Below are 25,111 nucleotides of genomic sequence, written 5' to 3'. Positions count from 1 at the left end.
AGCGCGGGGCGGGGGCCCTTCAGCGAGGGTCTGCCTGGGGGGTCGATCCGCTCGGGGCTGTGTGTGGCGCTGCCGGGCTCTGTGGGGGGGTCTGGGGACCGGTTGCAGTTGGTCGGTGTTTGGGGTTGGGCTCCACTGAGGGGCTGCAGGATTGGGCCAGGCACTGGGTGCAGAGCTGGGGTGGTGCATTGGGCTTGGGGTTATTGTGAGGAGTTGCGTTTGGTGGGTTTTTTTTGGGGGGGGGGGAAATCTTTCACTTAGTGGTTTCTGGGGGGGCAGATTTTATTTGAGGGGAATTAGCTTTTAATTTCTGGTTTTGGGGAGCTGCACTGAGTCAGATATAGATTTGGGGGGCTTGCTATATATATATTTTTTTAGGCGCTCCAGAGCAACCTGGGCTGTGTGAAATGACTAGGTGATTTCAGCCCATTTGGGGGGGTTGGATTTATTGTAGTAGATTTTGAAGGAGGGTTGCACTTGATTTATATTTTGCATTCCCTCCCCCCACACACTAGGTGGATTTCTTAGATTTGGAGGGCTGGATTGGTTTTGGTGGCTTACAGTTTTGGTGGGACAGTTGCATTTTGCATTTCGCAAGGCTGAGAGTGGGTTGCTGTGGGTGGACTCTGAATTTTTTCCCCCCAGTGTGGGTAAATTTTTCTCCAGTGTCGCTGATGCCAGAACAAGGCCCCAGAATGAACGGTTTCTCTCTGGGCGAGCTGTGCTGGCTGTTCTGCTGCCCACCTTGCCCTAGCCGCATTGCTGCCAAGTTGGCTTTCTTGCCCCCGGAGCCCACGTATACAGTGCTGCAGCCTGAGCAGCAGCAGCAGGAGGCTGGGGCTGCAGCAGCAGGGTCTGGGACCCCAACTGGAACGGGCAGCTGCAGTCTGCACTTGAGTGAGCGGGCGGACTGGCAGTATTCACAGCGGGAGTTGGATGCCGTAGAGGTTTTCTTTTCTCGCACATCTCGGGATAACAGGCTGGGGTGCATGTTTGTGCGCTGTGCCCCTGCCAGCCGGTATACGCTGCTATTCTCGCATGGCAATGCTGTGGATCTGGGCCAGATGTGCAGCTTCTACATTGGCCTTGGCTCTCGCATCAACTGCAACGTCTTCTCCTACGACTACTCTGGCTACGGGGTGAGCTCAGGCAAACCCTCTGAGAAAAACCTGTATGCAGACATAGACGCAGCCTGGCAGGCCCTCAGGACAAGGTAAATTGGTGTTGGGGACAAGGTACCAGAGCATGGCTCTTGGCCTGCTAAGGAATATGAGTATTTCTGCATACAGCTCTCACCCTGTTAGACTCAACATCTGTATACTTAACCTGCTAAAGGGTGGGAGGAAGAAGTCTGTATACACTTCTTAACCTGGTAAGAAGTGTCTGTTGGTTTTTTTTATGGCCCTTCAGGGGCACCAGCAACAGTCACATGAGGAACTGCATGGCTTGGATTGGTAATGAGATTTTGCTTATTGGGTCTTCTCTATATGTGGGATTCAGTCATCAGTAGCCAACAACCGATGTAGCCACACCACTGCCTACCTCCATTGATAAAGGAAGCTGTAATGTGCACTGGTTGAGCTTATCCCAGCTTGACACCAGGTTGAGCTCAGTGGCTGCAAATCACAGCTTTGTCTATGATTGGGGTTTGCACTGGTGCACTTACAACATTTGTTGGCCAGCAGTGGCTGAATTGGGGCTAATTCCACATATAGACAAAGTTTGGGTAACAAGTTTGAATGTAGATCAGGTTAGTGATGACCTAAAAAACAGTAACCATCTGATGGGAATTAGAGGTTCGGAGTCCCCATGTTCCATGCAAACTCTATAACATAGGCCTTCCTCTTTAGCAGTAGGGCAGGAGAGGAGAGGACAACTCAGAGCTGAATTCCCTGCCTGGCAGCCTGAGGTCTTGCATCCTCCCAGAGCAACCTGGCCAATGTGAAATGAGTGGGTGATTTCAGCCGATTTCCTGGGGGTAGGTGACCACCTCACAAACCATCACCAGATTTACTACTAATTGAATCTCCCTGTTTGCAGATGGAGCATCCAGGGATTAAATAGACATGGAGTCCAAACTATCCCCTTGCCTCTGGCAGTGACCTGTCTGGGTCAAGTTTGAAGCATGTTGTTGGGTGGGAAAGTAGGTGTAGGAAAGCCTACTCTTTTGCTGTATGTATTGTACCTGTTGTTTGGTGGGTTAACTGAGTTGAGTTTCCAGGGCTCTCGGACAACTCTTGAGAACACTGGAACTGCTTGAAAAATTGAGTTAGTTAATTTGTAAAGAACTACCTAGGGCATGTGACGTTGCCTAGTGTAATGAAAGAAAGGATCAAATGTGTTGTAATACTTAGGCACATGGTGGATAAGATCTAAGGGAGGAGAAGTGCTATATAAGAGCCAAGTGTTAAGGTGACTGATGTGTTTTCCCCTCTCTAGCCCCACCTTTAATATTGTCTAAATCAAACTTGAAAAATTGCCATGAAAATTTACCAATCTAGGAACGCATTCTCTTTGTCCATTCTTCTAGATTGAAAGACTAAATATTTTACTTGCCACTTAAAAATGATTTGCTTCAAGTGAATAGAATTTTACAAGACTGATCTAAACCTGTTTTGTGGCTTTATTTTACCCACAGGTAAAAGTGCTGCTTTCTTTCTTTATTTCCTAAGGCAGACAAGGTTATACTTGTTCAGTGAAGGAGGATGCTCCTTGTTGTGTGTTTGTATGTTCCAATTCTTAACATTACATTAACAGATTTAGACTTTATAATTGTCATGGCTCTCAGGAGTCAAAATAAATGTTATAATCAATGAAGTTGGTGCCTTATTGACACATGTTGATTCTGGCCATGGAGATTTACATGATTCTGACAGAGATATGTATGCTTAAATGTGTGTACTTGTGTGTACATTGACTCACTGCTGGTGAGGAGGAAGTTTTCCCTAGTAAATGTATGTATTGATGATGCCAGCTAAGAGATCAGTTGCTACAGAATGTAAGCTTTTATCTTTTTAAAAAATCTCTGGCTTCCTAGTTGTAAAGAAAATCTTTTAAATATGAACCAGCACAAAATTGTCTTCCTGAGCCTGCAGACATTTCCTCGTATATTTTCTAAGCAGCATATTAAAATTAACAAGATTCTGCTCAGTTTCACAGCCTCTATTCAGAATTTCGGGCAGCATTACAACTGAGACACAATATCTGTAAGTGCTTTCATTATAAAAATGCAAGCCTGACCCATAATATGTTAAAATACATGTGTTATACTTGAACACTATACCATTACAGTAATATTTAAGACTCATTTGGACCTGGTTTTGTGTCAGTAAAACTGCTCCAATGGAATCTGTGTATGCTTTGATTTCCACCTTAAATTCACAATACTTAGACATATTATAATGAAGTGCAATGCTAAATTAAGTCATGTCCTGAAATACGTGGAAAAGTGCCTCTTGCTAACAAGGCCACAGGAAGCATTTAGGTGTCCCTATAAGTTCTTCTGAGTTCACCGAAGACACCCTTAGAATCTTCAGCTTGAAATGTTACAGATCTGGAAGAGTCATTTGTTTCCTGTGACTGCCAGTGTTGGTGACATCCAAGAAAGAAGTATTCAGGATGTCTCTAATTAGCCTGAAGGATAGACATGGAACCCAACGATGATTTTGATAATAAAACCAAACATTTTTGTTTAATAACCCAGGCCTCTGCGTGACTGCAAGAGGGGAATGTTTAGTACATTTCTGAATTTTACTCAATCTTAGTTTCACAGTTCCCCTGTAAAGTACTACTAATTTTAGTAAAGTTTAATACACCTCTACCCTGATATAACGTGACCCAATATAACACGATTTCGGATATAACGCGGTAAAGCAGCGCTCGAGAGGGGGAGGCTGCGCACGCTGGCGGATCAAAGCAAGTTCAATATAACGCGGCTTCACCTATAATGCGGTAAGATTTTTTGGCTCCCGAGAACAGCGTTATATCGGGGTAGAGGTGTACTGATTTTATCAATATGTATTTAATATTACCATCAGTAGTCAGGCAAGACTGGCATTAATTCTTAATTGGAGTGTGCGGGAACGGTTCTCTTTACCCCTATGTATTTGTACCATGCTCATTGAGCTGTTGAACGTGTATACAACGAATTTATATTAACAAATTGTATTTTAATATTTTGTCTGTAATAGGCAATGGATGGAAAATAAACCATATGAAAAGTAGTTTTAATATGTGTTCACTAGCCGCTATTTGTAAATATACCGGAGTTCCTATAGTGAGTGTTGCAACTGTGCACATCGGGGTTCCTAACTATATAATAATTTGAATATTAATAGACCTGATCTTGGAACACAAACCTGTCAATTCTCAAAGTGATAACTGGGAATTCTTAAGTAATCTATAGATCAGGCTACATAAGCACCTCAATGTTTATTAATTCTTTACTCTGTATATGAACTAGAACAGTGTTTCTCAAACTGGGTTCTGTGACTCTCGGGGTCTGTGAGGGTATCCCGGGGGTCCGCAGGCTCCACTGATCAACTTCTCCCCCTCCCTCCCAGTGCTCCCTACCTGCTTTGGTTCTGTGTGGCTCCTGGAAGCGTCTGCCAGGTCCTGCAGACTCTAGGAGCATGGGTGGCCAGGGAGGCTCCACGTGCTGCCCACGCCCGAGTGCTAGCTCTGCAGCTCCCATTGGCCGGGATCCGCGACCAATGGGAGCTGCGCGGGTGGCACCTGCGGGCACGAGCGCAGCATGCGGAGTCTCACTGGCTGCCCATGCACCATGGGGCTGCAGGGACCTGGCAGCTGCTTCCTGTGAGCTGCTGTAAGCGCCGCTGGGACCCCAAACCCACTTCCACACCCCAACCCTCTGCCCCAGCCCAGAGTCCCCTCCCACACCCAAGCTCTCTCCCGGAGCTTGCACCCCCTGAACCCTCAGCCCTGAGCCTGCTTCTGCACCCCAAACCCCACATCTCCAGCCCTACCCCAGAGAACACCCCCCCCCCCCCGCCGGAGTCCTCACCCCTCCCCAACCCCCTGCCCCAGCCTGGAGCCCCTTTCTGTATCCCAATCCCCTCATCCCTGGCCCCATCCCAGAGCCTGCACTCCCAGCCGGAGCCCTCAGCCCCCTCCGTCACCCTTACCCCAGCCCGGAGCCCCCTCCAGTACCCCAACCACCTGCCCCAGCCCAGAGCCTGAACCTCCAGCCGGGACTCTCACCCCCCTCCCATACCCCAATCCCTGCCCCAGCCCTGAGCCCCCTCCAACACCCAAACTCCCTCCTGGAGCCCACCCCCCTCATCCCTGGCCCCACCCCGGAGCCTATATCCCCAGCCATAGCCCTCACCGTCACCCCCCACACACACCCCAACCCCCTTCCTCAGCCCAGTGAAAGTGAGTGAGGGTGGGGGAGAGCGAGTGACAGAGGGAGGGTGGATGGAGCGAGCGGGAGGAGGGGTTTTGGAGTACGGTCAGGGCAGGGGCGGGGCTTCGGTGAAGGGGTGGGACGGGGTCCCCACTTTTTTTAATCAAAAGGGTGGGCCTCGGTTTGCTAAAGTTTGAGAACCACTGAACTAGAAGATATATTAATCTGTCATTTTTTTAAATATAAAAACATCTAACCTCTGAGCTGGAGGTAAGCAAAATACACCGGACCCTTGCTAGAACGCGGGATTTGGGATCTATGCGCTGTGCTGCGTTAACGCGGGGACCGTGTTAAAATGAATTGTAATTAAATTCGGGATCCATGGCCACGGCCGTGTTATATGCGAATTTGCACTATATAGACGCACGTTCTAGCGAGGGTCCGGTGTATGATGGATAAAAATTACAAATTGGATTTTTTTATTTAAATTAAATACAGGTTTTTAAAAATAAATCTATTTAAAATTAAATTAGAAATGACGACAACCTATGTTAGATTATAATGTTAAGACTATTAAAATAATTTAAATTAAAATAATAATATGAAGCAGTACATGTTGGTTGCTGAAGTTTTAAAGAAAGTCAAAGCACTGAACTTTTGGAAGTCAGTGGCTAAGCACCTCTAGCCATTGTTACAATTAAAGTTCTGAAAGGATTTCTATTATAAACTCATTTTAATGGATTAATTTATTTTTAACCATCTGCATAGGCTGAAGCATGGGGGCTGCTGTTTTTAAGCTTATAAATGGAGAAAAATTGATCAGTATTTCCGATTATTTTGCTTCAGGGTGGATTGGTTTAAATGTAAGAAATTTAAATCACTGATTTTTTAATCATGATTGAAATAAGCAGGGATCCTTGATTTTAATAAGCAGGGATCCTTGATTTTAATAATCAGTTTTAATCTTGTTTTACCATTTGTACTTTTTAGGTATTTTCCTAAAGAGAGGCTGATTTTCAATGGCTGGCAACCATTAAAACATGTTGGTTTGCAACTAAATATAGCCTTTACACTTAACTTGGTGCTTCTTTTTGCTAATCGGCATACGCTATATCGATGCACATTTATTTAAGCAACTACACCTCTACCCCGATATAACACTGTCCTCGGGAGCCAAAAAATCTTACCGCGTTATAGGTGAAACCGCGTTATATCGAACTTGCTTTGATCTGCCGGAGCGCACAGCCCCGCCCCCCCGGAGCGCTGCTTTACCGCGTTGTATCCGAATTCATGTTCTATCGGGTCACATTCTATCAGAGTAGAGGTGTATATAGCTTAAATTATGTTTTTATAGATTCTTAATTTTTACATTTTTATGTTAAAAAATGGTGAACGGTGCATTTCTTACTAGATGACTGATTTTTTTTTTTTTTTACTTGTGATTTGTGTCAAGTTTGTTTTGGAAATTTGAATTCAACAAACAGTGCACAAAAATGGCATTTTAAAATTGTTTATTGAATAAAACTACTTCAAATGTGCTGGGTACATTCAAAAGTTTATCAAAAAGTACATCAAAACATATTTTGCATTTTAAATTAACTGATTTATTAAACAAAGTATTATCTGTACTAAGTGAATTGAACAGATTTTTTTTCTGGTCGCTATTGTCCTTCAAGGTTTTAGAACTAGTAGATCTCATCCTCTCACACCTAGTTTTTATTTATAGATTGGAGAAGAAAAACAAGTCTTTTTCTACTCCCAACTGGTTTGTTAACTTTGAATAAACCAATCATTGGTTTGAACTAATTGGATAGGCTGATATGAAGAAAATATTCTCTCTGCATCTGCAGAAAAGACTATTTCTGTCAAAAGCTGATTCAGCACTTTAACAAACTTGCTAGAGCCTTTATAATTACTGTGTGCTCATAAACTGAGGAGTTCAGGCTGAGATAAATCTGCTTCCAGTTAATTAACACACACCCATCAAGCACCTAAACATTTTATTTTGGTAATTCTTGGATTTATAGGTCTAGGTGACACTTTCTGTGAGTTAGATTCTTTGTTTCAGTTTGGTCAGTCTATTTTGCTTTAATTTGTTCTACAAATAGAACTGGGCATAATATAAAGTATTTCAGACCCTGTGTCTTTTATGTCAAGTTCTAATTGGGTTTAGTGCTCTTCGCTATTTGTGGTGATATAATTAAATTTTATCCTAATATTTGATTGACTGAGAGGGTGGCTGATGTGTAGGATTCCTATAGCTTGACTTCCCCCCCCTCCCCGAACTACTTGTGAAATATTAAAAACATTTCAACAATCCTATATTAAGGTGAATTCTGTTAGCCTTATGAATGGGATACACATTCCCAATCATCCAGTTTGGGTATTATGTTTAAACTCTTGAGCATGACCACAAACATTTTTCCCATCATTATTCTTTGATATTTTCCCTACTTCTGTGTTGCCTATACTTGAGTCAATTGCAGATTGTGTAATGCTTGGAAGACTCTGGTAATGGGTATAGTATTCTCTTACTGTCATCATGATATTTAATTAAATGTCTTCATTAAATCTCTGAGTTAAATTCTACATCCAGTTTCACTCAATAGAAAATAAATTAGATAAAATCGTAAACTGATCTCCTGGGCTGTGTGCAGTTATTGATTGGTGTTGATGTGAGTGATGGATAAACCGGAGTCCCTCCCCCCACTCTTCATATTTTTTTAGCTTACGCTGGTGTGCTGATGTGCTTCAGATATGTAGGAGTGATAAAATCAATGTATGCATTCCCTAAACTCTCCAGGAAAGATTTGTGAAGTGATTTTAAAAATCCTACATGAATGAAAGACGGCATCACTTCCCTAACTCTTTGACTCCGAAATATAGTATCAAAGTGAAACTCCTCAGTCTGCTATCTGGATGCTGTGAAATGGATGAAGAGGTTGTAGCTGGTTATGTCTGAATCCTTGAAAGACTCGAATATCAAAAGATTTATCGAGTAATTTATTTAGGTATGTCCTCTCAACCCATAACAGAGCATCAGAACAGTTCAACTTTGATTTATACTTCATAGTCAGTAGAGATCTGCTAGTTCCCTCCATTGATTCACCAGTACTGAAGGAGTCAGACTTCGATATTACACAATAGAATCCAAGCGTTTCTGGTAGGAGATTATTTTCCATTCATTTAGGATTCATGATATATCAATCCAGAAACTATTTTTTCCCAAACCATGGGGATTTTAAAGATCTCTTCTATTCTGAACTGTCACTTTATGCAAGCTACATTAAGGAGGGTTGGGGGGGGGGAGAAAAGGAAAAGAGATATCTGTTTTGTTGGTGTTCTCTTCCCACCCAGTGCAATTTTCTTTGCAAAACTTGGCTTAAAAAAAATAAATTGCAAATAATTTTCATTAAAGCCAGAGCTCATAACTGCCTGAATTCTTGCAGGGAGGGTAACTAATCACCTGAGGAGGTCCTATTACTTTTCTAAAACAGAGTGGTGACTGTCTGAGTAGAAAGATATAGCCTATGTTAATTAGTATATTTTTTCAGAGACGAAAATAGCATGTACCATTTTATCAGCATACTTAAACTGCCACTTTAATTTTCTTTGACATAATCTTGCTTAAACAGCCCTCTAGCATAAAATCTTGTTTCAAAGAATTCAGATCAGATCATTCAGTTGAGTTGAATATTTGAACAACTGACTTGAGGTTTGTTTAATTAGCATAGTCCCTTGAAGATCTTTCTGTTAGTCTTTAAGGTGCCACCGGACTCCTTGTTGTTTTTCTTTTAGAGCAATGTTTCCCAAACTTGGGATGCCGCTTGTGTAGGGAAAGCCCCTGGCGGGCCGGGCTGGTTTGTTTACCTGCCCCATCCGCAGGTCTGGCCGATCGTGGCTCCCACTGGCCGTGGTTCGCTGCTCCAGGCCAATGGGAGCCGCTGGAAGCGGCGGCCAGTACGTCCCTCGGCCCGCTGGAAATGGCGGCCAGTACGTCCCTCGGCCTGTGCTGCTTCCAGCAACTCCCATTTGTATCCTAGACTTAATTAGATGTGCATAATGTAAGAAAAATTGACCAGTTAATGTGAAGTAGCTATCACAGATTTTGTTCACTACTGATGTAAATATAATCAGTATAATAAAAGAATGCATTTACTTTACAGTACTTCCTCATTTTTGCTGTTTCACCTGATAGGCAAGTTTAGTTCTAGTTCCGTTTAAGCTGCAGATATTGTGGCTTTTCAAAATAGTATAGGAAGAGAGAGACTCAGAAAAAGATTCCATATTAGTATGATGTTCCTTCATTCCTTAATATTGGTTGCAAAAGTTGAAAAACTTTTTTTTGCTGGCTCTTTTGGCATCTACCGGCTCTGCACATACTTCCTTGGAATCTGACTTCATAAACTGGAGTCTTCATAAATTTGTTTGGATTTGGAATTTTTCCCAAGCACACTCAGTGTGACTCTTGGATTTTACTGGGTGGTATTTCCTATTTTTGGCCCTTTTTAAAGAGATTATGGTGTGAGGGCTGCAAGCGGTTATATGCATATCCTGGTGAACAGTGCAATTAGAATCACATGGAACACAAATTTGATCAAAAATATGACTGCAAAATAGGGTAATGTTACCTTGTGCAGCAATGTATTATACAGCTAACTGCACAATGAACATACGTTAATTCAAATGATTAGCATGCCACAGGCAAGTAGATAGCTGCCACTGGTATTCTGGTAAACATTTTTAATAACTTTGTGCATCAGATTTTGGTGTCATGTTATGTAGATTGTTTTCTTTGTCTTTAGAAAAACTGTAACATTTAGCAAAGATAGTCACTGATGTCAGGACTGTAAGATCAAAGCAGACTTGAAAGCTAAATTTCCATCATTGATATATATTTCATTGCCAAGAATAGTTTTAAATTAGCTTTGTTTTTAGCTACTCTTGGTGATATGAACAACAAAATAAGATTTGATTTTTGTTTTTTTAGTTGTCTTGGGTGTAGACAGTCTTAAAATTCAGCTGTCCAAACTGGACATATCAGTTTTTTGTTTACCCTCTCATCATAAAAGGTTCTGGGGTGTAGTTCTGACCTAATTACAGATATACTGGATATAAAGAACTCTAAAATGGAGGCTGGGCACATGCTCTTCTCAAGTTGGCATGGTAAAAATAGCAGCGTGGACATTGTGGCATGGGTGATGGCATGAGCTAGCTGCCCAAGTACAAACCCAATGGGTCAGGTGGGCTTGTGCTAGAGCGGCTAGCCAGTGCTGCTGCTCGTGGCACAATGTCCATACTGCTATTTTTAGCATACTAGTTCGAGCAGAGCAAGTGTGTGTCTGTCTACTCAGGATGGGTGCTCACTTCCAGGTGCAGTGTAGACATCCCCTAAGTGGTCATGAAGTGTGCCCACATCCGTGTTTAGGAACTCAAGGTCTTCTTCTGCCTTCAGTGCCATGTAGTAGATTAAGTGCCATGAGATATTTGAGAGGGAATGGTTTTAGCCTTTCCCTTTCTCCTTATCAGAGGTACGTGATCTCTCTGGATACTTTTCTACCTGCTCATTGCCTGCCTCAAAGAGGCTGGCTTGTAAAGTCTGATGTGTGCATTCTACTGGAAGCATTTAGATCAGTGTGGAGTAGGCACAAATGGGTATTTTTGTTTTTTTAAATATAAAAGTGCACCCCTCGGCACTCCATGTTACCATGGTGTGTCTTCAAGTGCTAGGCTGTTTACAGTAGCTCGTTACTTGTTTGCTCAAGTAAAACACAATTAGTAATGTTATCTGGGACTTCAGAGAACCAAGGGTATACATGTCATGAATAAACTATATGGGGGAAAATGTTACAACTACAACAAAAATATGGGTCAACTGTCAGCAAACTTTGTGGCCAAACTTTGACACTGTTTGAGTAAATGGACTTTAAAAGACTGAGTAGACTAAAGGAAAAAAGTCTCTCCCCCTCCCCCCCCCCCCCAGCTAAGTCCATTTCAATTCTAAGATTCTTTTAATGACTTCCTTGCTTAGGTATACAGTAGTTTAAAGGAGATGTTGATGGCACCTGCCTTGTGGAGTCTAGCTTGCTTTAATTTCTTTTGTTTTAAATTCTGTTTTAGATTGCCACGGGGAAGTGAGGTTATGGTAATTTTCACCTTAAACCCTTTCCCAAGTTCGTTTTAAGAGGCTCAGCAGAAAATTAGTCTGTAAAGTCTTGAGTTACACCCCGCAAAGAATGTACCTATCTCGGAACTATGCAAACACTAATAAATGGGTGGTTAAATAACATTGTTTGCCAGTGATGCATTTAATGAGTAACGAGCACTTCCTCCACAGGTAAAGATGAATCAGTTTCAAGGCAGTGTTTGGGAGATTGGCACAAGAATCACTTCCTTCATGGCCTGTTTAAATTAACATACCAATGCCCATACTCAGCGTTGTTTGGCCTCTCAGCCACAGAAAAACTGCCATTTTCTTTCTTTCTGGACATTGAGTAACTCTTGCGAGTAACCTTAACTACTGTTGAGTCCAGAGATCTGGAAAAAAAACAACAAGGAGTCTGGTGGCACCTTAAAGACTAACAGATTTATTTGGGCATAAGCTTTCATGGGTAAAAACCTCACTTCTTCAGATGCATAGAGTGAAAGTTACAGATGCAGGCATTATATACTGACAGGTGGAGAGAAGGGAGTTACTTCGCAAGTGGAGAACCAGTGTTGACCCGGCCAATTCAATCAGGGTGGATGTAGTCCACTCCCAATAATAGATGAGGAGGTGTCAATTCCAGGAGAGGAAAAGCTGCTTCTGTAATGAGCCAGCCACTCCCAGTCCCTATTCAGAGATCTTGAAGGCACTCATCAGCTTGCAAGATTAGGCCCCATATGTTTGACAGAATCTCTTTAGTGTGGCAGATACACACTGTACTCACTTGTGAGAACTGTATCTGTGGCCCCTTTACATTAACTTCTTGAATATATTGACTGCTGATTTTATCTTTAGGATATTCTGAGTAAGAAAGGATGGACGATCTAGACTTATAGTATATATGTGTGTTATATGCATTTTGGAAAAATATCCTGCTACTCCATGGGAAAAATCTTTCCCCCAAACCTGTGGGATCAGTTAAAATCAAACTGCTGAGTCCCTGAAGCAGCTTACAGGTATCCAACGCATATCTGATACATAGTTGAGCTAAAGCTCTTCATCGGGCATTACATGGGGGATTGTACTTAAGATAATAAGAAGTAAGACTTAACAAGGTCCCCTCCGCCTCATGGCAACTTCAACATTCTGCTGTATGATGCAAAATATTGAGTGACCACTGCAAAATGCTCATTAGCTGAGTGCTGTCAATGTACAGTCCTTTGCCCATGGAGCTTGCACAGGTTACAGAGCACTAGCATGATGCACAAGATGATCAGGTCCAGTCTCTGAAAATCTTCAATGCTAGAATTGTGGAGTTTACATAATAATTAAAAGGAGGGATTTGAATGGAGAGGATGGTTGGAGGGATAGGAAGGGAGTGATGGAAAGAAACAAGAAGAATTTGGGAGAAGTTCAGGTAGAGGGAGGAGGGAATCCATGGCGATAGAGACCAGGTGGACAAGTGCAGGGCCTTGATATGAGGATGAGAACTTGAACTTGATGTGAGAGCTGAGGCAAGAGTAGCAAGTTTAGCATTCCAGTTGTGATTAATCATTGTGATGAATGGGAACTATTTGTGAATAAGCAGTTTTCAGGAACAGATGGTTCTTTCATCTTCTGTGTTGACTGTTGCGCTTCACTTTTTAGATGAATGACCAGAGACTTGGATGAGGAAAGTTAACAATTGTAAGTGATACAATGTGGCATCAGTTTTCATAAAATACATGCCTCTTCTGAAAATTGCCTGTAAAAAAGGGTATGGGGCAGGGTCTGTATGTCCTTGGGTCAATTACAACCATATCAGATTTGATTTGTTCAATTAGCAAGAGAAATGTTTCCCCTAACTGCTAGTCTTTCCCTCTCAACCTGGCATCGGATAGTCTAGCTGGGTTTTTATTGTTGCATGCAAAGAACCCAGCTTGATTTTCAGCTTCCAGGTTGTTTGCAGGGCTGGCAGTTGAAGTACAGGATTTCTATCAAGTTTGCTAAGTTTACAGATGTAATTTGAGGGACAAGAAAGTTGCTTTTCAATATAGAATTGCCCAGTGGGAGGAGCGGAACACAATGCAAGTTTCAGACGCTGGGAAGGAGCGTAAAGCTTGTTCTACCCTGTTCCTAGGGCTACTGTGGGCAAAGCAGGTCCCTTAGGCATTACATTAAGCTGGCTGCAAACAATTCCAAGAAAGGCGCACAACACAGATTAGAATTTGTGTAGTGTAGTGCTGTCCCTCTTTCCCATCCTGGTGCTGTCCCTCTTTCCCATCCAGTGCTTAATTTGTAATGAAAGGTGCTGGGGATCAAACAATTTTTTCCTTTCATAATTGTTGCGGCAAACCCAGAGGTCCCAGGGCTATGAACTGCCAAGTCTAGAAGTGCTGGGCTTCAGCCCTCGCAATCCTTGGCACAAAGTAAGCACTGTTCCCAGCCATGTAGGCAGTAGTATATGGTGGAGGAGAAGAGTGGCATAAGAGATTCTAAATTGGTTTTATATCCCCAGAAGGTCTTCTCCTTGCACTGGAGTGAGCCTCCTAGGGCTGGATATGTTGGCTTTAAGACCAGATGGTGCAAAGGCAGAAAGTAGTTGTACTAAAATGGCAAAAACTGGCCCAATAACTTTATTCCTGCCAGTACTGTAGCAGTTAGCTGAGATGAGCACTTGAATGTTTGTGGGAGAATCCTGGCAGTTTGTGAAGTGTTTTTGTAACAGTTCAACAAAATAATTATTTGCAAATTAGGAAACTCCCATGTGGGTTTGAGTCCAGATGGGTTCCTTAATTAAGAACACCTCAGACTGCAGAGGGGAAGAATTTAAAGTATCCTTAATCTCAATGCATTTTCTCTGGTAAATTCTTACTGTTCAGTTTGTTGTAAGCTTGGTTTTCACTTTCCTCTATGTGAAATCCATTAGATTTTCTTCAGACACCTTGGTTTATTTGTGAGGGGGGCTTCTGTTTCCAGGAAGACTTTGGGCCAGCAGAATGTTTGAGCTTTACTTGTTGAAATTCTGCATTAGAACCTTTGACCCCCTTATATGAAATACATGCTAAATTGAGGCTCATTTATTAGTTGTTTGCTGTGATATGCTGCATGCATCTGTGTCAGGCAAGTTTCCCTTTGCAAGGCATGTATTGTCACCTAGGAACTCGACAGTGATGAAATTTTTTAACAGAACACTAGCAAACTACTTCAGATATTGATATGTTATGACTGCTAAATCAAATTCACTGTTACATGGTCAGATCCATTTTATTTGTATTTGCAACAAAATAAAAAAATAATTTGCATTGCTGTGTAATGGGACACTCAACTTGAATCTTTTGAAACTAACTTCAAAAATATTTTTTTCTGACCGAGCACCCTTTAAATGGCATGTCCTGAGGTTTTATAAAATTCCTTTTTAATTTAAAATAGGATTGGTAGAAGGGTTTTTGCTCACATCATAAGACTTTCCTCCCCTCTCCCTTTCTCTCTGCACACAACTGCCTGCTGCTGGCTCAGGTTCTGTTTTAGCTGTTGGTGGTAAACACCTTCTTGAAGAGCCAGGGGGAGGGAGTCTACCAGCAACAAACAGGGAAACTGACTATGTACAAAACCCTGGCCCAGTGCACAGCCTGGAAATAGACACTTTGAAAATTCTCTGACTACTGAGTTATAGTAATCTCAGGAGTTACTTGTAGAAAGAATGGGTACAAAAGTTTCAGAAGGAAATAAAACCGTTCTCTCAAGTGGAATATGTCTCTCTTGGAGTGCTAGATTGTGCAATCCATTGCAGATAGTGTAATATGAAGGGCAAAAAGAGCTTGAGATGAATGGCTGCTTTCTAAATTCTTCCTCTTGTGTTTCTCGAGTGTGACTTCAGAGGGCTTATTTGGAAAATTCTACTTCGGCATACTCTTCATTCACTATGGCTATGTCTTCGCTGCCAAAAGTGTGGCTTTACATTGAGATAGCTAACTTGATGTAAAATCCTTGTGGGGACTAGGCAGAGGTAGCTTTTAGCTCAATAAAGCTAATAGGGATAAACCCCAGGTGGGTGGGGATACTGGGTTGAACTCAGCTAGCTACATCATGGTAAAATCTATCTGTTCCTTGTCTGAATAACGATTTTACATCAAGTTAGTTGTCTTGATGTAAAAACTCACTTATTTTTTGTGGTGAAGTCAGAGCCTTAATGTTGCTAAAATTGTAGCAGAACTCTACGGTTGTAGCAATCTAGGTATGACTGTTCTATATCAAGTTTAACTTCATGAATAGCTCTCTTAAGTTGTTACATGGAGAAGTCCCTTTGTTTCAACACCACTTCTGCTATTTTTATGTACACTAGTTACCTACATTTAACCTTTGCCTCAGACTGGTTAATAATTACGCTCTGACTCTGCATACGTTGCAGGAAACTACTGATGCTAGAATCACCTTTGAGATGTCAGTACAGTAGTTAAAATAGCAAGCTGTGGCTTATCTGGAATTTGGCCAGGATACTGTAAGGTTTACATTTACAGTAAACCTCTAGCCACTTGTTACAGTTTCTAATACGGTAACCCTCTGACCCCTCCCCTGAGCTCCCTCTGGACAATTATTTGAAAAATGTTCACTTGAAAAGCCCCTGACCTGCAAAACCAATAATATAGTAGTTCTACAGTCTCTTCTTAAGATTTGTACTAAAATGTACTACAAATGCAGAGGATCCTAACTTTGAGGGAATACAGAATCAAATACCATTGCTTTCTCTTAAATAAAATTCAGTCAGAATTGGTTCTTGGCTTGAAAGCCAAATGAGAGGAGAGGTGGCTTAAAAGAAAAATGTGGCCATCTTTCGAATGTGACTTCTCTGAAGTTTTATCTGAAGTGGTCAATGGTAGAATTTTGACAAGCACTCAGTATTGGCCTAGCTCCTGCCCTCATTGAAGAGGGTGGGAATTTTACCATTGACTTCAGTGAGTTCAGAGTTAAGCCACCACTGAGCACTTTTGAAAATGGTAAAGGAGGGACCACCTCTAGGAGCTGAGAGGGTTGTTCGGTCTCTGTGGTCCTTTACTTCTGTGTGGAAAATGCCAACAAGGATGCTAGTTCGTGCCAAATACAAATTTAATTGGGCACCTTTCCACCAGAGCTGACCTGAGACCTCAAAGCCATTTCACATAGACCACTGAACACACACTACTGACCTAGATTGGAACTGTCCATCTCTTTGTCCCACTTTCCTATCCTCCCAGGAAACTCTTCTTAAATACGCTTCAATTTAACGACTTTCACAATGAATGGAGGACTTTTGGGTATGAATCTGGGATGCTTTTCCTCTGGATCCAGTTCCAAATCAGTCATGGGTCAGCAGCAGGGACTTAACCCAGGATGTTCTGTCTCTCTGATGGGACAGTCACAGTAATTCTCACTAATGGGTTTTGTTCTGAAAGCAGTGCTAATTCAGGGAAAGGAATCTGTGTTAAGTTAAATTTAGCTCTTTTCCTTTGCCTACTGGCATTAACCAGCTGTTCTCCCCCCTTCTTTCCCAGTTTTGAGGTACAACATAGGAATACTGTATACATCTCTGCCATGCATGGTGTTGTCTGTACAAGGAGATGCTGTTGCAACACTTCAGGGTGAAGGCTCCCATTGTGCCAAGGGAGGAAAGAAACAATGCTTCACCCGCCATTGAAATTCAACCACTTCTGGGGTTAAATGTGACCAGTATGTGTGCACAGCAACAGCTTGGCTCTAGAAGTGAATTCATTATTTAATTGAAACCACAGAGAGAATATACATAGGCAGAGTGTAGTTACCCAAGCTGGAATTTGGCTATGTTGTAGACATTAGTGCATCTACGCTTTCAAAAAGTGACATGGTATATTTGACTTTTAAAAAGTGATCAAGATTTCAATGTTAGTTCTCATCCAAGAGATGGTAACTTCTAACAACACAAGGCTGCTTAATGCCATGCTGGTGCATTGGTTCATTATTAACTCAAAAAAGAGTGGTACTTGAATAGAACTGCTAGTACTAGCTTCTTGTGACCATCCTGTTGTTGCAGAGATGCCCTACCCAAGTACTAGGTCTGTTTAGATTGTCAGAATCACAGCACAGGGCAGGCATATAGGGCTATAGGGAACACTGAACAACTTGAAGCTGTCGTCATTCCTTCTGATCCATGTTAGTATATCTTTAAATTGACAGCCTTTGCTGTTATGCCTTCCAACCCTCCTGACTAGCATCTTTTGGAGTGCACCACTTAAGCAAATATATGACTAATCCTTGAGCTAGAGCCAGACACTGCTGTCACTACTGGAGTAGCTGCATGATAATTGGTAGACATGCTATTATCAGGGAAAAGAAATTTGACCAGTGAAACCTTTCACCAATTGCTTTCAGAACTAAAGGCTGTCCTGTTACCTAGATACAGTAGCTGCAGGAGAAGTACACGGTATGCAGCATAGCTACTTGACAATTTAAACCTCTTTATTTTTAAGCTATACTGGCAAAATGCCTTTTACTCAGTAGTAGCTCAAACAGTGGAAAAAGAGCTGTAATTGGGGACGGAGAACAAATGTACATGATTTTGTTTTAGGACTGAATTTTCTTACCAAGAAACATAATAGCTTTCTAAATTTATAGACCAGGATATTCCAGCAAACCCCTACTCCTTCCCCCCCCCCAAACCCCCCCCCCCTGCTCCATGCCAAAAAGAAATGTTCTGTTGATCACTTCTTTTCTTAATTAAACTTATATTTCTTAGTTTAGTATCTGATACTGTAATGTAATTATATTATTAAACCTCGGGGTATAAAACGTGTTTGCCCAGTAACCAAATACAAATGCTAATCCTGTTGGCCTTTTAGTAACTGATTTGTTCTGTCCAGTGTTAAGCTGTCATGCGCCTGGAGAGCACAAAGCAGTTTTCAGCAACACTTTCATTTGAGCCAAGCAACTTGATGTTAACTTCCTAATATTCACAATTCCAAATATTAACTGAAAGAAACAGCTCAGTCCCTGGGTTTGTGAAGATAAACATTTTGGGTGGAAAACTTGATTTAGGCTCTGAACCAGTTATCCAAAGCTTGCTGTTTGTTGCTAGAACATCTGGTGCTGCTAATCCTGCTGATTCTTAATCTAATTTTTAATCTATCTCAGTTTTGTATGTGAGTGTAACTGGGACCTAAACATTTAAGGTGCCAAGAGGTCATTTAAAAAAAACAAAAACAGTGTAGGAAAGAATGCTGCCTGGATTAGCTTAGTGGTCTAAGCATTGGCTTCATATGCTTAGGCTCCCTGAGGCCTTGGATTCAAATTCTGGCATAGGCAAGTCAACCCATCATCCTTCCAACATAGTAGGAATAGAATACTTTGCAATTCCATGTATGCAGGTTTTTATGTTGTTTCCCATCACTATAGTAGTTGAACGTCTCCCATGAGTATATTCAAGCAACAAAGATGTTTAATTTCCTGCTGGCAAGAAACAGGTTTAGGTTGTTAGTATGGTTGTGTATTATAGGTGCGGCTGGTAGCATGGACTATAATTAAGGTTGTCCAACATTTCCCATCTGTGTTCCCTGTTTTCAGTTGCTTATAACTTTGCCAAACTTTAACTGTTTGGGCTGAAATTTCCCATTCCGGTGTCTGCCTGAAGCTGAATTTCTTGGAAAACTTCAACCAAAATGATTCCCACATTTCTGAGAATGAGGCTTGGGAAAATATTGTATTGCCCATGTTAAATGCCCATGGCATTTTTTTATTTTCGAATCTCTGGCACCTCCATGCTTTGGAGCAGTGCGTTGATATTTTGCAGGGTTGAGGGGGCCTGTGTGTCAAGGGTGTGCCTTTTGCCATATCTGGCCAAAGAATAAGCCTTTGAAAAACTGCAGATTGCACCTTCTCAGAGACTTGCTAGAGCTTCACAGCTAAATTCCCTGGAGAGTCTATTACTTGTGGGGGAATTCTTCACCTTTACACATGCGCAGAATTTATGTCCCCCACAGATTTCTTTGCTTCCCCACAGAAAAAAAATGACTTTCTGACAGGGAAGCAAAGGGAAGTCACAAGAGCGGTCATGCGGCCCTCCCCAGCAATATGTTTTGGGTGCCCAGGGCAGCCGGCAGAGGTAAATCACTGTGGCACAGAGGGCGGGACTGGGGAAGACCCAGTTGGTGGCTCCTACCCTGTGCTGGGCTCAGCTGTTGGTCTCGGCTGGGCTGGGGAGGACAGGCCTTCCTCTTCCCCTGCACAGGATCCCGGGCAGAGTCAGACCCACCCCTAGATTTCTCCCCCAGCTGCACGAAGCTCTGCAAACTCCCCTCTCCCCAGCTTCTTGCATCTATCGCTCCTCAGCTGCAGGGGGAGGGATCCCTGTACAGGGAGCTGCTCCTCCCTCCACCCAACCCCCGTGCATCCAGACCCCCTAATACTCAGACCCTCCTGCCGAGCCTCACTCCTCCCCCGCACTCAGAACCCCCCTGATGAGCCCCAGTCCCCCTGCACCTGGAGCACCCCGATGAGCCACCCGGATCTGCACCCCACCGATCCCCAACCAGTTGCACCTGGATCCCCATCCCACTGAGCCCCACTCCCCCAGCATCTTGGTCCCCCCACCCAGACCCTCCCTGCTGAGTCCCAACGACCTTCACCTGGACCCCTTGCAGAGTCCAATTTCCATTGCACCCAGAACCCCCCAACAAGCCCCTGTGCATCCAGATCCCCCTCGCACCCGGATCCCCCACTGAGCTGCCTGCACCCAGATTGCCCCCCCCACCCCACCCTCTCAACCCACACCTGGATTCCCCCACACTAAGCCCCTCCACTCTTGGATCCTGCCTTGCTGAGCCTGCCTGCCCCCACCTGGTGCACAGAGGGGAAGGGCCCTGGAGTGTTTCTCGTGCAGGCTTGGTCCTTGCGCTGTGTCAGGGTTGGGTTCAGCCTCACCGCTAAGTCCGTGTCCCGAGGGGGAGCTGCACAGTGATCTCCCACCTCTGTGCAGCCAATGGCCTGTGCTTCCCAATGCCATGCTGGAGACTCCACATGTATTTGACAAATAAAATTTGCAGAATTTTAAAATAGTGTGTGCATAATGTTATTTTTTTGGTGCATAATTTTTAATTTTTTGGCACCGAATGCCCTCAGGAGTATTCTGTGCAGTCCAGATTGGGGCTGAGCTGGACATTCCCTACAATTTCAGTTCCCTTTGGGCCCAAGCAGCATGGAGAATGAAGTTTTCTGATTCAAATATAGAGGGGTCGAGAGCTGTACTGGATGGAGGGACGAAGTAGGCTGGGACTGGAGGCTAAAGGTGGGAAACTGGGAGTTAAGATGGGGGAAGACTGGAACTAACTGGTCAAGGAAACAGGGTCTGGGAGTGGAAGAGAAGGAGTCTGGAGAGGTGATGCCAGGACTTGCTGGGCAAGGTAAGTGGTACTGGTATGAGAAGCCAGGGATGGGGGAGAGACCGGACTGAGAAAGAGACAAGTTGCAGGGGATAGGACAGAAGGGGTCAGACTTGTGGGGAAATGGTTAGTCTATGCCCACTAGACCACACCCAGTTCAATCCAAGATTCCTTAATCTCACTATACTTCTGATGCCAGCAAATATCTGTAAAATCCACTAACAGAGTATCCTATATCTCCCCCCTCCCCCCACCTCCCTTTGCTTGTCCACATAGAGGATGACAACCTACTGCAAATTACTCCATTAGCTCAAGTGGCAGAGGTCTGTGCAATGCATCTAACATCTAAAGGTTCCAACCCTGATGATGATCCATGTGCCAACAGATGGAATATCTGTTTTCAGTTAGCTTTTTTTTAAAACCTAGGAAATTATACATACACACACAAAACTATGTTAAAGAAAGTTATTAAGATTGAAGCGTCAAGCACTCACAAGTTAAGACGCGCCAGAATTAATAATTCAGCTCCCTTGTGTGTTTGCATTATGATAATCTTTACATGATTGCATACTTTTTTTTTTTTCCTTCACAGAACTCCTGCCTCATTCAGTGTACAGGATTCAGCTGGTCTGGGGATGAATCAGGGTTGTGTAGTAAAGGAGGCTGTTATCTGAAGGATCCAGCTTCATTCGTGGCAGAAGTTGGAAGGTGTGTAGTGAATGAGGCAGGGTGTTGCAGGAAGAGAAAGGATAGTCTCATGGTGAAGGCATTTGAACACTGCCCTAGGAAATTGGATTCTATCTCTGATTCTGCCACAGAGTTCCTATGTGATGCTCGACAAGTCAGTTAAACCAAACTTTTCAAAGGTGGTCACTTTGTGTGTGTCATTTTCTGGGTGCCTGACTTAAGGCCTTGGGGTCTGATTTACATTCACAGCTGCAATTGAAGTCCGTCGGAACTGAGATCTGAACATATAAAGTGCTATATAATGCTAAGTAAATCAGGCCCTAGTAATCTCAAATTTGGGCATCCAAAATTAGTGGATACTTCTGACCTTAATGTCTCTGTGCTTTAGCTCCCCATCTATAAAGTGGCAATAATAATTCTCATTTCACAAGAGTGTTGTGAAAGTAAATTTAATGTTTGTGAAACACTCCGATATTATTCTGAGGAGGGCCATAGAAAAGCCGATGCAGAAACGAATAGTTCTGCCTCAGAGTAGGATTTGAAAAGTGTGAAGTAAATAAGACCTGGAGCCACACACTGAACAACAAAGAGAAAACAAAATATCAAATAGCTGCTCATTAAATGAGAACTGTCCATTCTGTGCACTGAATGAGGCAGGGATCCTTTGGGGAAAACAGTATGTGATCATGTAACTAAAGACTGTTGACCCTGCAGCCCATGTTATGACTAGCTGTCCCAGTGATTTCATGTAGACTTTGGATAGGATGAGGGAGAGTTGAGCCTGGAAAGACACCAATGCGAGGGTCCTGGAGGTGGAGGAATGGTTTCCCAGAACAGCGTGGTTCTGTCTGAGAAGAAAGACCTGGGAGATTTCTGTTTATTTCTGCACCTTGATCTTCACATTGTCAACCCCCAAACTGTCATATCTCCAAGTGCTATTCTCAGTTGCCGACTTTTCCCAAGCAAGCAAAGAAACTTGTTTTTTTCCAACTGGTTGCTGTCAGGTGAGAGTTTCGTTTAGTATGGCTCGGACAGCTTTAATAATAGAAATGTAGGACCAGAAGGAATCTCAGTAGGTCATCTAGTGCAGTCCCCTACACTGAGGCAGGATGAAGTATTATCTAGACCAGTGTTTCCCAAACTTGGGACGCCGCTTGTGTAGGGAAAGCCCCTGGCGGGCCGGGCCGGTTTGTTTACCTGCCGCGTCTGCAGGTCCGGCCGATCGCAGCTCCCACTGGACGTGGTTTGCTGCTCCAGGCCAATGGGAGCTGCTGGAAGTGGCGGCCAGTACGTCCCTCAGCCTGCGCCGCTTCCAGCAGCTCCCATTGGCCCGGAGCAGTGAACCGCGTCCAGTGGGAGCTGCGATCGGCCGGACCTGCGGACGCGGCAGGTAAACAAACCGGCCCGGCCTGCCAGGGGCTTTCCCTACACAAGCGGCATCCCAAGTTTGGGAAATACTGATCTAGACCATCCCTCACAGGTGTTTGTCTAACCTGTTCTTAAAAACCTCCCATCATGGCAATTCCACAACCTCCATAGGTAATTTGTTCCTGTGCTTAGCTACCCTTACAGTTAGAAAATTTTCCTAATGTATAACCCAGGGGTCGGCAACCTTTGGCACGTGGCTTGCCAGGGTAAGCCCCTGGCGGGCCGGGCTGGTTTGTTTACCTGCCGCGTCCGCAGGTTCGGCCGATCGCGGCTCCCACTGACCGTGGTTCGCCGTTCCAGGCCAATGGGGGCTGCGGGAAGCGGCGGCCAGCACATCCCTCAGCCCGTGCCACTTCCCTCCGCCCCCATTGGCCTGGGACGGCAAACCGCGGCCAGTGGGAGCCGCGATCGGCCGAACCTGCAGACGCGGCAGGTAAACAAACCCGCCCGGCCCGCCAGGGTGCTTACCCTGGCGAGCCACGTGCCAAAGGTTGCCGACCCCTGGTCTAACCTAAATCTCTCTTACTGCAATTTAAGCCCATACTCTTTCCCCTGTCCTCAGTGGATAAGGAGAACAATATGTCACCCTCCTTTTTCTAACAACCTATTACGTCGGGGGTCGGCAACCTTTCAGAAGTGGTGTGCCAAGTCTTCATTTATTCACTCTCATTTAAGGTTTTGTGTGCCAGTAATACATTTTAATGTTTTTAGAAGGTCTCTTTCTAGAAGTCTATAATATATAACTAAACTATTGTTGTGTATAAAGTAAATAAGGTTTTTAAAATGTTTAAGAAGCTTCTTTTAAAATTAAATTAAAATGCAGAGCCCCTCGGACTGGTGGCCAGGACCTGGGCAGTGTGAGTGCCACTGAAAATCAGCTCACGTGCCGCCTTCGGCATGCATGCCATAGGTTGCCTACCCCTGTATTACATAAATGTAGATTTCCCACCTCAAAAGAAGTGTTGCTGATATTTGTTAGAAAATGCTATAGCCACTTACTATCAGGAGTGTTAAAGCTCTATACAAACACTAGCGAATTAATCCTTTTAACTTCCCTGTGAGCTAGGTAAATATTGTCTCCATTGTCTAGTTGGGGAACTAACCCAAAGGTTAAATGACTTGCTAAAGACCATATGGTGCATTGGTGGCAGAACTGGGACTAGAACCCAGGAATCCTGACTCCAGTACTGTGGTAAACTGAGTGCTATGTAGTTTTCATTCTGTCAGATGAGAACTTAAAACCCAAAGACCTCTCTATTTTCTATGGGAATTAAAGATCTGACTGCCTCTCCATACGAGCAGGGATTTGTCCCAGTGTCCTTTTCCCAAAATTTTCCCTCCCACTTCTGTTGTGTAGCATGCACTTAGCTGATTGCTGCTTTCCACCATAGGTGTATATAGAGAGACTATTAAGAATTTTGGGATGTTTAAAGATGAAATATTTTACGTTTAATAATATTTTACATTGAAAGAAGAAGGCCTTCATGTCCCAATTTTTGCTGAAGCTATGCTTATTATCTGCTGTGTGCTTCAGTTGTAGATAAGCACCTCACCTACAGTTAATACCAAGGAAGGGATCTTCTGCAGCTGACCTCACGTAGGGTGGTTAAGATCTGTCAGTGGTAGGTTTTTCATCAAAATAAGATGAATGCTTATCTGTGCATTTGTTTGTAAAGACACTTTAATCCACTATTTGTATGGCTATAAAAACTCTGGGTGAAATTCTGTATATAAGGATTTTAGCATCAAAACAAAAGATGCCTAAGTGAGATAACTTTGACTTAAAAGTCAACATAAAAATGGGGGAAGGAGGGAAGAGAGAGACAGAAACAGAGAAGTCACAGCCTTAGGAGACTTCCTTGCTACCATAAAAGTATAGGAAAATCCTTTCTAGTTCTGCCCAATCCTTAAAGCTTGTTTTCCCAGAGTTGGGAATTCATCTGGCTATCTTCTTCCTTTGGCAGTATCATTTACATGTTCTGTTTGAATTTAATGAATGCCCTAAAAGGAACAAGCTGGGAAAGCATAGCCAAGAAAAGGCAGGGAAGAATCACCAGGAGAGTGGCTGTGTTCCCCTGTTAGGCTCTGAATATTTTCCACCTCTTCCAAAGCAAACACTTG

The 25,111-nt window shown here is 43.3% G+C and overlaps 1 protein-coding gene across 1 annotated transcript in view; it reads left to right on the top strand.

Annotated features, from left to right (window-relative positions):
* Positions 1 to 674: 674 nt before the first annotated feature.
* ABHD17C (abhydrolase domain containing 17C, depalmitoylase) overlaps positions 675 to 25,111 on the top strand; it is a 54,496-nt gene continuing 30,059 nt past the window's right edge. The window contains exon 1 of the mRNA XM_065412402.1: positions 675 to 1,213. Within this exon, the coding sequence (XP_065268474.1) occupies positions 675 to 1,213 (539 nt within the window). The remainder of the gene's footprint in view (positions 1,214 to 25,111) is intronic.

This window comes from Emys orbicularis, chromosome 10, assembly GCF_028017835.1.
Source record: "Emys orbicularis isolate rEmyOrb1 chromosome 10, rEmyOrb1.hap1, whole genome shotgun sequence".
Taxonomy (NCBI): domain Eukaryota; kingdom Metazoa; phylum Chordata; order Testudines; family Emydidae; genus Emys; species Emys orbicularis.
Note: the sequence above shows the minus strand (reverse complement) of the source record. Positions and strands in the feature narration are given on the sequence as shown.